Source organism: Typopeltis vanoorti, chromosome 25 (genome assembly GCF_054136105.1).
Source record: "Typopeltis vanoorti isolate ZY-2024b chromosome 25, IOZ_Tvanoo_1.0, whole genome shotgun sequence".
Classification (NCBI taxonomy): Eukaryota; Metazoa; Arthropoda; class Arachnida; order Uropygi; family Thelyphonidae; genus Typopeltis; species Typopeltis vanoorti.
Window position 1 is genome coordinate 57,015,407 of NC_143573.1, and position 13,972 is coordinate 57,029,378.

At 34.5% G+C, this 13,972-nt stretch overlaps 1 protein-coding gene across 1 annotated transcript in view; it reads right to left on the minus strand.

Moving 5' to 3' along the window:
* Sbf (SET domain binding factor) overlaps nucleotides 1-13,972 on the minus strand; it is a 631,948-nt gene that overhangs the window by 374,346 nt on the left and 243,630 nt on the right. The window contains 3 exon segments of the mRNA XM_090414822.1: nucleotides 4,560-4,723; nucleotides 12,691-12,887; nucleotides 13,087-13,212. Of these exon segments, the coding sequence (XP_090270948.1) occupies nucleotides 4,560-4,723; nucleotides 12,691-12,887; nucleotides 13,087-13,212 (487 nt within the window).

Below are 13,972 nucleotides of genomic sequence, written 5' to 3' on the forward strand. Positions count from 1 at the left end.
AATGCCATGTGTAGTTTCCATGAGCAAGATTCCGGTTTCTGTTCTCTCCTCTCTTCTCCATGCAGTGTTAGTGATACTCTTAAAGGGTATGCCAAATATTTAGAGAATGACACTTCCTCTATTTCAAGAGTACATATCAGTAAAAACAGTGGTGTCACAGGCTGGATACTAGATAATGCACAAGCTCAAACCTGTAAATCAGGAGGCACCCTGGTCAACTGTTGCATAATCCTGCTGCTGCCATACACAGCCAGGTTGTGCCTGGAGAGGAAGTTTGAGTAGTGGTGTGGAAGGCACTGCTGAGGCCACATTATGGCAAGACACTGGTTGCTCTCTGTATGGTTATCACATCCAAGAGTCTATCTCTTCATGTCCCTATGCTATCCTTCCATCTAACCACAAATGACCCTATAATGAAACAAACACTACAAGACAGTGACAATACAACAAAAAAAGAAATATCCCTCAAAAATTAATTCCAGCAAAAAAAGACAAACTCAGCACATCATACAAATCATGTCAGAATAACCACAATGCAAACTCACCTTCCCATCTGCTGCACTAAACCAACATAAATGACATTCATCATTTACAGTCATCCAGACCAGACCTCTTACTCTTGACAAAAACTGAAATTGCACCCACATCTACTACTACTATCCAATCCTTGATGATTGGATTACACAATCCACTATTCCTTTGTCTGTGCAAAGGAATAGTGGCACCTATGAACAAGTGTGGGGTGGTACCTGTGCCTTTGAGAGATCTGACATTGCTTACCAGAGAATGGCTAATTTAGAAATCCCGCTGCTTTTAACCCCCCTCTGATGCAAAGTTTCCTTGCCCCATTAAGCAATATTCATCTACCACATTTATGGGTCTTGAAACTCCGAAAACCACTCTGACCACTTCATCCTCTTCTCCATGAAGCATGACCATCTGCAATCCAGTTTTCCAAATAGTAAGGTCATCTTCCTAGGTGACCTTAATGTCCACAATTCCAACTGGTTTACATTTTCTTGATGAAAAGAGGAAGTCAGTGATATGAGCAATAACATAACACAAATCGTGCATCTAACTGCTTGAATTCCTGATAATCCTCTTCACTATCACAATACTTTTAATCTCTTGTTAACCAGTTCTTTCAGATACACTGTAGAAGTCACCTTCCCATAATGCACAGCATTATATATTTAAGGAGATGTGCATTGCATTATGGAATACTAAGGCAATTGATGTGAAGTCATTAGCCTCAATATACAAGTAGCCCAGTCATGAAGTTACTTCATGTGCAAACTTTGTTTGCTTACACTTAAATAAAGGATGAAACAAGAATATAATTTTTGCCATCTTTAATTCATGGGACAAGATGGTGGTCAATATGAGATCAATCTCTGTGAGATATAGCAATTTTTTTCCCACAAATATTGCATATCACTTTGTGTACATTGCCAGATTTTATTTTCCTAATAACATTGAATTCCTTTTGTAAGTCTCTATTAAATTTACTTTTCTTTTAAAAGCGATTTCATATATGGTGAAAATTTTTAAATTATTACCGTTTATCATAAAATCACAATTATCATTCAAGAAAGTAAGAAACTTTCTATTATTCACTACAATTGTTCATTTTATACACTGCTGTGCATACATTTAAGCTTTCCTACTACATTAATGTAAAACAATCATTAATAAGTCTGAGCCTAACTTTGTGCGAATGACAGTGCCATTTGGACACTTAGGAGAAGACACTGGATCCAGTTACTGCCCATCTGTGCTCACAGCTTTACACAAACCAGATTTCACTATTGCAAAAACCACTTAAAGACAAAGGTGACTTCCTGGCACAGTTTGACAATGGACATGCAACTATGATATATATCAGGTAACCCAGGTTGGAAACTGACTAGTGACATACTTGCCTGACTGGTGAGCTAGAATAAAATACTTCAAGTCCTGATTACCAACTCTGCTGTCCCTACTTGAAATTCAAATAACATTAAATACTATTGAAATAATATGGATACGAAGCAAAAAAATATTTGATATATTTCATTCAGTGGCCAGTTGGGTGATTAAGACAGATGCAGTGTATGCTTCTCACTTCAGTGGTACTATAACAGGTGATAAATGTTCATTTTTGTTGTTGGAAGAAGAAGATGATGATGTTATGTTCCAATGCTTCAATAATAATGTTGGATTCTACTTATGTATACTAGATGCTGAATGAAGAATGATTCTTTATATCCTGCATAAATGATAAAGGCAATTTGTAAAAAATAAGTTAAAAAATATACAATTAATAATAAAAAATAGAAAAACATCCTTAGCCCACCCACAGTATGAAAGCATTATAAATTTGCATTAAAGAAACCTTTTGTGGGTGGAAGCTGCATATAAAAAAAAATTCTCTCCTTCATTCCCCACAACTCTGCTCTTTGGAAGCTTTATGCATACTGTTTTTGTCTCCCCCCCCCCCCTCCAAGTGATTATAATCTTCAGCTCTTCAAGAAATATATCAATAAATGCCTTTCTTCTCTCTGATCATCACTTGCTCACAAAAGGAACTATCATGTCATAGGTCTTGGCACCTCTCATTTCTGCTCAGTTGATAAAAAAATCCCCGCTGAACTTTACAGAAACAACATACCACATGTTGTTTCTGTGATCTTCTGCCAAAGAGACAGAAGAATTTTGAACACTCGAGATACCAAAAAGGTTTCTGATGGTATTCTCCCAATGCACTTAAGAGATGTGTTCCTGAACTGAATAGGATAAACCCTTATCCTTTATCATCTCTACATCCTATTATACTCAGTTGGCATCAATCCCATAGCAAGAAAGCAAGCACATAATTCAGCCTGTTTAAAAAAAATAAGATAAATGTCTAATATCAATCTCCCATCAAACTATCACCTATTGCTCTCTGCCCAACATCTCAATTTACAGTTCACCTGCTATAATACCAAACCTGCTACTCCCATTTATCTTTCATTGCATATGTGATCTGAACCAACCTTCCTTACAGATTCCTTCTCTCTTAACAGCTGACCACACATGGTATTAGTATGATCTAGGTTCTGCAATATCTTACATGTGGGTGTGGAACCAAAAAAAAAAAAGTCATGATTACTACAATACTTTCTGTTGTTAAAGAATGTAGATGACAATAAGTTGCAGTATAAGCAGGTGTCAATTACCTCCTTCCCCAGTGAGGTGTGTAACAATTCAGAGCATACGTATTTTTTTTTTAGAATTAATGTTTAGATGTTTATCATTGTACTGACATTTGTGTTCAGTTTTCAAAGAATTCTATATTAAAAAAAAAACTCTTCTTTCTATGCCACAGCTAATGAGCATATGGAAGAAAAAAAAGAGTCACTACCACTACTGTGATGCTATGAGTGATAAAAACATTGCACTGCTATATAAAGTGTGTTATTTTGTTTAAAACTTTTTAATATAATTAATTATCCCATATACGAGATATAAAAGAAACTATAGCACATCAATGCCATGTGACTAGAGATGACAAAGAACAGATGTTAGCTCTAAAGACCAATGTTCAAGTACAAATGGAGAAATGCCATTTTTAGTGTCCAAATTGTTTAATATTCTTTTGATGTCTTTTTGCTGAAAAATCACAGGAGGCATATGGTGGTTGATTGCTGATATGGCAGGTAGTGATTTGCCTTAGTCAACTATGCATGGTGTCATGTATAGATGATCATGGTGCCATCTGGATGAGAAGTGGAAGTGCAGATAACTTACATCCAACAGTGTTTTTGCAAGGGAGCAGAAAGTATAGCTTCCAGTTGGATATGAGGAGTTTTCTGTTATTGGTCTTTATGAAGTAAGATTTGGGTCTGCTGATGATTGTTTTACATGCATTGTGTGCTTCAGAATAGGCTGAGAATGAAGCTGAAGTAAGATTTGGGTCTGCTGATGATTGTTTTACATGCATTGTGTGCTTCAGAATAGGCTGAGAATGAAGCTGGAATTTTCTTGTTGCCAGTCACCTACAGTGAGCTAAGTTTTTTTGTCTTTTTGTTTTCCAAATGCTTTGGGACATCTTCTGTTGAATCAGGGTTTGGAAAGTCAATGAAAATTTTGGCAGATGATGCCTTTCAAGTGAGGATAATTTCAGTTTCTTGATCAGAGAGGGTGTCTGAGTCAGAAGAATGGAAGCAATAATCAGACCATGGAAAGGAAGAGTAAAGGTTCTAGAGGTCATCCCCCACTACAATTGCAGTGGCAAAGGAACACAAGTAAGGATGTTCTGTGTGAGAGGAAACACTTAAACATTCATACTTCATGGAAAAGCAGAGAGACAGAACCAGAACCCCCCTTGGTATGAAGCCCAAACAAGAATTTCCAGCATTTTGCAAAATACAGACAATGTGTACATTGCCCCAGATTTCCAGGAGCATTTTCAGGGATTTTTTACATAATCAGGAAACCCTGTTCTAGAGATCAAACATGTAACTTATATGATATGCGAGTAATGGTAATAAAAAAACCTACTACTTCTCTGCTAATTTTAATAAGTGAACACTTGCCAGGTATCATCTGATGAAGAGCTTTTATGTGATCTTCAGTAACTCCACTCTCAGTACACACTTTGTCCACAAACCTAGACACAAATTTAATTACATTTGCTCCAACTTCTGAATTGTCTTCTTCAAAACCACTTTCTGCATCAACACTATCAGTCTCTGCAACACTAAAAAAAATAAAGATGTATATGAGACACCAAATTATATAATTTATAAAATACCAAAACCATGTGAAATTAAAAGTAACTATTCACTATTCAAATAAATTACGCATCTATCTACTCTATATCCAAGCCATGTACAGTTAACTGCAAGTGGATATCACAGCTAATGGTTCACTTAAGTATGATAATTCCAAAGATTAAAGGCTTATGAGTTGAGAGGATGAAATAAACTTATTATCAGATTTTGATTTCAGTTTCCCTAAAATGCATAATTAAAGACTGTTTTAGATAATGATAGTTTCTAAATGAAGAAATGTTTGCATAATGGTTAATTAAATCCAAACTGAAAATACGTTTAGTTGTCATATGTGTTTCTACTAAGTTTGAAAGAAAGAGACAATGTCACACTCCAAGTCTGTCATGGATGATTTCTATTTAGGGGAGCAATACTTTTTTAACTACTAAAAAGTTAATAACATCTCTGAATTTTTTAAAGTTGTAATGAGATTCATTTCACAAACAGGATTGCTGAATAGAGAAATTTGTTGTATCATATTTTAATAAAAACAACAACTGATAAATTTTGTATAATACTGCTACTGTAGAACTGTAACAGTATTATACAAAGGCAAACTGAAAAGTAGTGTCTGCTTTTGAACTAAATCAGAAATACTTAACAGATATGAAATAAATTTGATATATAAATCTAAGAGGGTACCTGATTTTTATATATCTGATTCTGGATATCCCTTCCCTCTCCCTTTTAACCAACATGGAATTCAGGTAATGAAAGAATTTTGAAAATGCACAGTAATGACATGTGATATAGTATTTGATTTTTTTTATCATATTTAAAAAAAAAAATTTTTTTTTAAATTCCTCATCAGTTAAAGAAGTCTTTAGAAGTGACTCTTTAGGAAAGCAAATAAAGCTAATTTGCTTTATTAGTTTTATCTATGACTTTCTGCAACTCCTTATAAAAGATGTCATTTTCTTCTTTCTCTCTCTCTCTCTCTAGAACACAAAAGCACAAATTATTGTTATTATGCCTCAGGTTGTGAGTCTAACATTTCATTCCAGTAGCTATAATATACAATATTTTTCTTTATAGTTTTATGTATAATTCGGTATGTCGTATTTATAAATGACGAATATAACAGACTATATATATCAAACCAAATTAAAAAGTACAAAAATATTTAAGTCCATTAGGCAACAATGATTTGACAATCAATGTTTGAAAACATTCAAGAGATGTCTCACATAGTTGGTAAGTTTAATATTGTCTTTCATAGCTCATTTCATCCAATTAAACTATTTGTTCATTGTGGACTAAAAAATAAGTTCTGCACCATGTGGAAATGCAAACTGCTTCTATGAACTTCCTAATGCAACATGTATGAAATGTACAGTATTTTTGTCTCATCCAAAATAATATTATATTTCAGCTTTCTAGTCTGACTTCTTTGACCTTTTTTTTCAACATCTCTGCTGTGATCATTTTTTGCAAATGTCTCTATATCTGTCCCTGTGGTATTCATTAATATTTTAATACCTCCCTGGAGTCCTTAAATCATTTTCCATAAATGCATTAAGCAAGAGAAAATAGACTCTTCACTTCTTCAATAACCACTATTGAACTACAAGGTTTACCAACAATTTTTTCCTCTATTGCCATATGTGGAAAAAAATCTTTGGTATATTTATCCTGTAAGATCCTTCTCATGAACTTATATGCCCTTACTTAGCTAGAAATGTTCTTCTTAAACTTCCCTCTTTCTTCCCTCCACAACTGTATTTTTATTTAATTTTATTTATTATTTTATCCATTTATTTATTGTATGTTGGTTTGTTTGTTTCTTTTTTGGTTTAATGGCACAAAGACATCTATGGTCATGCTATCTAAGAAAATGCAATAAATATGCCATATACAGGTCTAAAAACTGTATACAAAAACAAATTAAGCATTTCTTAATAACATAATAAGGTAATAAATAGGTAAAACAGCATAAACAGATAAAAATTAGTGTTGAAAAACAGATGCAAAAGATGTGTATAAAACATGTAAAAAAAAAGAATCAAAATTCATAAAGCATTCATAAAAATCAGGTTTTTAAAAGCATATGTATATATAAAATCATCAGTTTCTCACTGAAAAGGAGGGCAAACAGACAGTTAAGTCAATTGCAGTAAATGTTTTGGGTAGGCATACAGAAGTAGATGATACTTCCTATGTTTAAGAGAAAGAGGTCATTGTTATCAAGAATATGCACAACTCTTCCTTTGATGTTTATGCAGGCACTACCTCACAGAGTGTTTTCCATTTAAATCCCCCCAAAAGCATGGGAGGATGATAACTGCAGTATCACATCATCGAGGTCATCTTGAGAAATATCTGTGGCAGAAAGGTAAATGCAGCATACTGTTATTAGAATTCTGACTGCGAGTGGATAGTAAATGCTTCTAAGTTTGTGTTAACTAGGACTGCAGGAAGGGTATGGTTGCATACTTGGATCGCAACTTCTCCATGTGAATCAGATCATCACTCAGCTTCGGGTATGTTTCCTGCATGCAGAAGGACACTGGTTTATACTTTTGGAAGAGAGCCTCGATGTCGATGTTTTGTCAGAATCCGACAATTCCAATGTAGGAATGTTTCTGTTATTTCTTTTTGTGGTGTCACTGGTTTTCTATGTCGAGAGGTTTTGTTTTCAAGTCTTGGATTTTTTTTCTTTTTTTGAGAATTGTGAACAGCCGGTATCCACCATTTCTTCTTCTTAGGGAAAAATATCCAAGATATCACAAAAATATCACAAAATTCCACTTCTTCTAGGGCGCTTGGTATATTAATTGTTTTATCTTCCTGACAGGGAACAGAAGCATCCATGCTATATATTGACAGGCCATCTAATAAAGGGTCCAGAGGTAAATAACTGAGTAATGTCTTGCTGGCCTGATTGACTAGTGTATCCACTCTACAGCCAAGAGGCTGTAGGTTCGAATGCAAACAGGAGGCATGGATGTTTGTGATTATCCTACTAACTCTTTGCAGAAAGGGCATCTGAATCCCTACCACTTCTAGCAGAAGGCTTCACTCCCAAAACCCAATGAGGTATGCGAGTGACCATACAGTTTCAAATGATGTCACATATGAATAACTAAATAGCACATCTTTGGTCTCTATAGTATGAGTGTATTCAATTATCTTTTTTATTAGTGGATTTTCATGTAGTGTGACCATTTTTGGCATATCTTCAGGAGTGAGACCATATTGATTTTTCTCTTTAATTCACTCTAAGAATACGAGTAAGTTATATCTATCAGGGATGTTGTAGTTGTGATAAAAGTGCTCTTACAGTCTTTATTCTCATGATTTTTACTGCATAATCTGGTACAGGTGGTTTGAGAATAATTTTGAGAATCCTCACACAAGGATTATTCTCAAAGACTGTCACACCTTGGTCCTTGAGTTTAGAGCATATCTGTTCATTGGGAAGATCAAAGCAGTCCCACTCTGATATTATACCTCAAGAAACATTTTCTGGAAGATAACCAAAATTGGTATAGGATAGAATATCTCACAGAACTTGTTACATAAATTGGAGCAAATGGAGTTTCATATAAAACAAGTGATGTGGATAAGGAGGGTGGCTAAAGGATCTTGAATAAGTGTAGGGTTTTTTTGTTTTTTTTTTTTGCCTGCATTTTCCTTCTGTCAGGAGAACAGGGACCTGTCAAATTATAATATTATCTAAATTCTTCATAAAAATATGTATGTTAACCGAGTTAATGACACACATATATATATATACACATATATGCAGAGTCAAGGAGAAGGCATGTTACTAGTGGTGCCAGGGTTCCATACTTGGGGCACTTTTATTTAACTGATACATTAATGACATAGGAAATTATCTGAGGGGAAATATTCAGTTGCCTGCTGCTGATGATTTAAAACTGTCTAATTAAATCATCCTTCAGAGATCTTTCAGGATAATTTATACAAACTGCCAATATGGGTAAGCTATCAGTTTAATAGAGCAAAGTGTAAGGTTATGCATTTTGGGATGAAAAGATTACCAGCTATGATATTAATGGAACTGGGATGCATGAAATTAATATAGCTAGGGATTTAGGAGTGCTCATGGACTCTGAGGTGAAGCTTATAGGTCATATTACAAAAGTTGTAAACAGTTCATAGGATTTCTCAGCTATTGAAGCAGCAAAAAAGAAGTTATAACTCTTTATAAGGCCATTATATGGCCCCATCTGCACTATTGTGTACAGATCTGTTTAACTTGGGGGCATCCTCATAGACTTGCCTCTGATCCTAAAAAGGATCCAGAGGCAGGTCTATGAGGATGCTCCATATGAGGAGAGATTGAAGATATGTTGGTTGAAGAGGTTAGCTGAGAGGCAAAGAAAGAAGGGGGTATAGGAAATATTAAGTTGCTTAGGGTTTTTTTACAAGGATTTTACATGGACTACTGAGGGGAAAACAAGGGATCATCCATTAAAAAAAAAAAAAAACAGCTAACAGCTTTTGGTTCCTGTATAGGGAGTAGGCAAGGCCGTTTTAGCCCTATCTAACTTTTGGAGACTGAGTGGGCAATTCAATCTTCCCTGGTAACCAATCAGATAGCTGGCCCAAAGCTATCACTAATTAATCGGTATGCAGTGAAGAAGGCAGTTAATAAGTGCTGCCATCTCATGGTCCCTAACACAATATTTTTAATGTCTGAAAATAGTGTGGGTTCGAGAGCCAATTTTCTTGAGTTTATGGGACAAAAAACCCAAGTTTCTGGGAGAAAAAACCTGCTTGCCCATTCCAAAGATCGTCTAACTCAGGAACCGGATGAAAAAAAGGCTTTGAAAAAGTTCCTCCAGTCGGCGACTAGACTCGAACTTATGTCTTCTTTTGTGCAGTAAAGTACTGTAGAGTGCAAACACCACTTCTGCTGAGCTACACAGGCCTACTAAAAATTAAGAAAAAGCATAATTAGTAAGGGCATGAGGCTAGATTTTTTTTTTTTTTTTGCTTGAAGAGTGGTGAATGAATGGAACAGGTTGTCAGAGTCAGTTGTGAGTGCTCTGTTGCTGAATGAGTTCAAAGCAAAATATCACAGGTATTATGCAAATAAAGATTAGTGCTGATGTTGGAACTCCTACAATGAGTTTATAGATTCCATGGAGACACCCATATGTAATAATAGTTCCCTCCCTACCAGCCATGACATGTTTTTAAGTTCACTAAAACCATGAATGTGAAACATATGATAGAGTTGAAATGTGGATTAAGAAGTAATAAATGTCAGTTCTTTAAATGTGAAATACTCTCCCATGAAAAATTTCAAACTGGTAGGAAATTAGATAAAAGGTAGTTAGTTATTCATAACTCCTTTCCTCGAACAAGGGATGGATGTAACTGGAATACCTCAAAATGAAGATGAATTTTGAATAAGTCTGCATATGATATAATTCAAATATTTTCACCATATTTTAATTCTTAACTATTGCAAATGTGAAAATTTCCATCAGTTAAGCAGTAGATATTATCTATGAAATAAGGATTCCAAAAAAAATTGTTGCATTGCGCATTTTAGCTAAAAAGCTGAGGTTCTTCTGAAATATTACAGCATATTATTATTATTATTATTATTTGACACCTCCAGGGAGCCCAAGGACTCATCGAGGGAGGACACCTGCTCTACAGCTCTGTCTCCACTACTCAATCCACCAACTGACCACAACTACACCAACGCCATCTACCGCTGACCTCCATCACTAGTATTTCCACAGACACTTACAAACATCCATGCCCATGGCAGGATTCGAACCCGCAGCCTTTTGGCTGGAGAGCAGATGCGTTAACCACTCAGCCAGCCAGGCCAGCTATATATAATTGTGATATTTAAAAAAAAAAAAAAGAAAACCTCAAAATCGGAAAGCAAGTAATACAATTAGACATCATTTATTGCTCTTAAAAGTGGGCAACTATCTACTTAAAACTCTATGCAGGGATTGCAAAACCATATAGTGATATTTAGAATTTTGCAAGGAAATAATAATTTTAAAAAATGTTCAAATAGTATTGATTTCAATAAATGTTATTTCAAAATCTTTTTAATACAAACAATTAACAAACTTATTTTCACTGCAAGGATTTGAAAATAGTGTGAGAATAATTTCCACAAAATTTTCATGAAAATGAAAAACCTAAATAATGTTCCACTGGGAAGACATTGAGAATAAAAAATTGCAAATGTTTCATTTGCAATTTTTTATTCTTCTAGCAATAGATTGATGGATAACATTGATTTCACATCATCATATTTTAAAATAGAAGTAATTTGCTTTTTTATTTTCCATATCAAATCCATATTTATATCTCTCATGAGCAAACAAAATAAAAATGTAAATCAAAATGTTCATTTAAAATCAATTTCTGTTATCAGAAATGCCAACAGCTCGCTTTAAATCAAATGGTCTCAAAGGTGGCAACTTCATGATATGTATTATTAATAGATATTAACAATACATATAACACTAAGTTGCTCAAGTTTTCATCCTTGAAAATTCATAACATGTTTCATGTATTTGATCTGCTGCAGCCAGTAGATAAAATTTAGCCTTGAAATTGTAGGAAAGAAGTTCATTTTGAATGTTTCAAACATCCATTAACCGATTCTCATGGCTTCTAAATTGGCTGTAATATCTACAATTAGACTTTTACATACACACACACACACATTCTGCCTTCCCTTCTTAATGATTCAATTCCATACCTACCCATCTTCTAGGAGTGGAAGACAAGGTCGTTATTTTGAAATCGAGGTAGAGTAGCAAATTCATCCAATCTCATATTTTTATTCAGCATTGTAAGCAATGTGACTAGTCTTAATCCTTGTGTCAGACAAGCTGTAAAATGCAATTATCCCTCAATAACTTTATGAAATCTTTGCCTTCCTTCCACATGAAGTGCTACTCATATAATGATCATCTGCCTAGTTCTCACTTAGTAATTTCTGCTTATAATAATCGGCACTGCTTACAATGTCTTTGTAAAAGTATTAAGAAAATCCTTTGCAAAATTAAAACAAGAAAATTAATTTTAAATTAAAAAAATGTGAAAAATTATACAAAAGTTATATAAATAAAATAAATCAGCTAACACCTTTTATTCTGTTATAGGAAGCAGGCGAAGCCTTTTAACCCTATCTACTTTTGGAGACTGAGTGGGCAGTTCAATCTCAACTGGTAGCCAATCAGAGATAGCTGGCCCATGACTAATCACTAATTGTAAGCAGCTACTGATGAAGAGACTGGCAAACAAGTGCTGCCATCTCTTGGTATCTAACCCTAACAGGATATGTTACTGTCCAAAATAATGTGGGTTCTACAGTCGATTTTCTTGAGTTTCTGGGATAAAAAAACCTGCTTGCCCATGCCAGAGATTGACTAACTTGAATTAAACTATTGTAACAATCTATATATGATGCATCATATATTTTACATCACATATTTTCATCATATATTTTACAATGGTTAAGCAATAAATATTATTATTGAAACACACATTCTATAAAATATTCTGGTAAGTGGCACTGTATGTCTGATGTAACATGTGCCACATGTTGGATTTCAAGTGCACATGTTCTGCACTTGAAATGCACAGAACTAGGCTAGGGTGGATGTTGCACAACACAGATGAACAATGAAGCATGTGTGTGTGTTTAACAACTGAACATGAGTTGTTACATTTTAGTATTTTATCTATTAATGTATATTTTCGTTTTAAGAAACATTCTGCTCCTCTATGTTTTCAGTTTGATAAATAACTATATTACTCATAATGTATGCCACTCAGTATGATACTAGAAGAATAAAAAGCTATTTTGATTACCTGTGATCATAAAAAATATTTAATATGAACAAAAAACAACTACAGAAGCTTGTTATCCTTAACATACCTGTTTGTTATATTGCTGTTACTGTTACTTTCTCTTTCAGTATCCACAGACATTTTGGCACTTTTATTGGTGTCTAATGGAACCCTAAGTGACACCATACGATTGGCATAGTGGATAGCTTGACTATACACAGTAGATTCTTCATTATTAACTAATTCAAGTTGGAACTCTTTTGTTAAAGTAGGCCACAGCCTCATCTGGAAAAGAAAAACAAAAAGTGCTTCTAGCTATTCACAGCAATATTAACATTTCAGTATATTCATAAAGTTTAAAGCAAAACAAGGTGCACCAAGGTGTATGATGATAAATAATGACCTGCTTGCAAATTACGATAAAGTTAAATTGAAATGAAAACAGTTTTTATATTAAACAAGAATAGACATATAATTTACTCACCTGTTCTGCTGCAATTTCCAGGGCACTTGGCTCTGGAGGGCGCAAAAGAGTACTTGCCCGATGATTAATATGAGAATTTTCTCTGCGGGTGTTTTCTCTACTCCACATGCTGCTAAAATCCTTGCCCTGTATCAAAATTCATATAAAGTTAACATTTATTTGGAAATATTTTAGAATCATGTATAATACAATCATTCTTGTAAAATATCAAATAAACAATGATTTATGTTCAATATTCATTCCAATCCAAATAATTTAATTGGATTACTGAAATTACTGAATTTAATAATTCAACTAATTAATCAATTAATACTATTGGCAGGCAGTGGAAGACACTATGTTTAGATGGTGGTAGCACAACTGTGTGTAAATGGAGAATTAAGTAGTGGTGTGGTTGTTGTCGTCGCTACTCCATATACTGCTAAATGCTAATGATGAATTCTGAATGATGATAATATGGATTTATTTATGGAGAGATATAACTGAGAGGAGACCTCCACATAGCCTTTAAAAGGAATGTGAAGAACCAACCAGGGCTTCTGACCTAATGTCCAATCCTCACCTTCTCGTGGCGCACCCTATTGGGTATCTACTTTGATACTGAACGAACGAGGATGGGCTGGCAATTTGGGATTTAGCCGACCAAATTGTATTCTTATTGGTTAAACCAAAATAAAAAATGATGGTACAACATGACAAAATTTCATGCTGGCTGGGGCGTCGCCGGGTTAAACAAGGCCCCCGTTGTTTTCGCCAGGGAACCAGGGCGAACAGCGAAAAGTCAGCTACTGGAACAAATCTGAAAACAAACCCCAACTCAAAATCACCAGAGTTAAAGATCGGTACTATCAACGTAAGAAGCCTGAATGGCAAAGAAATGGAGCTA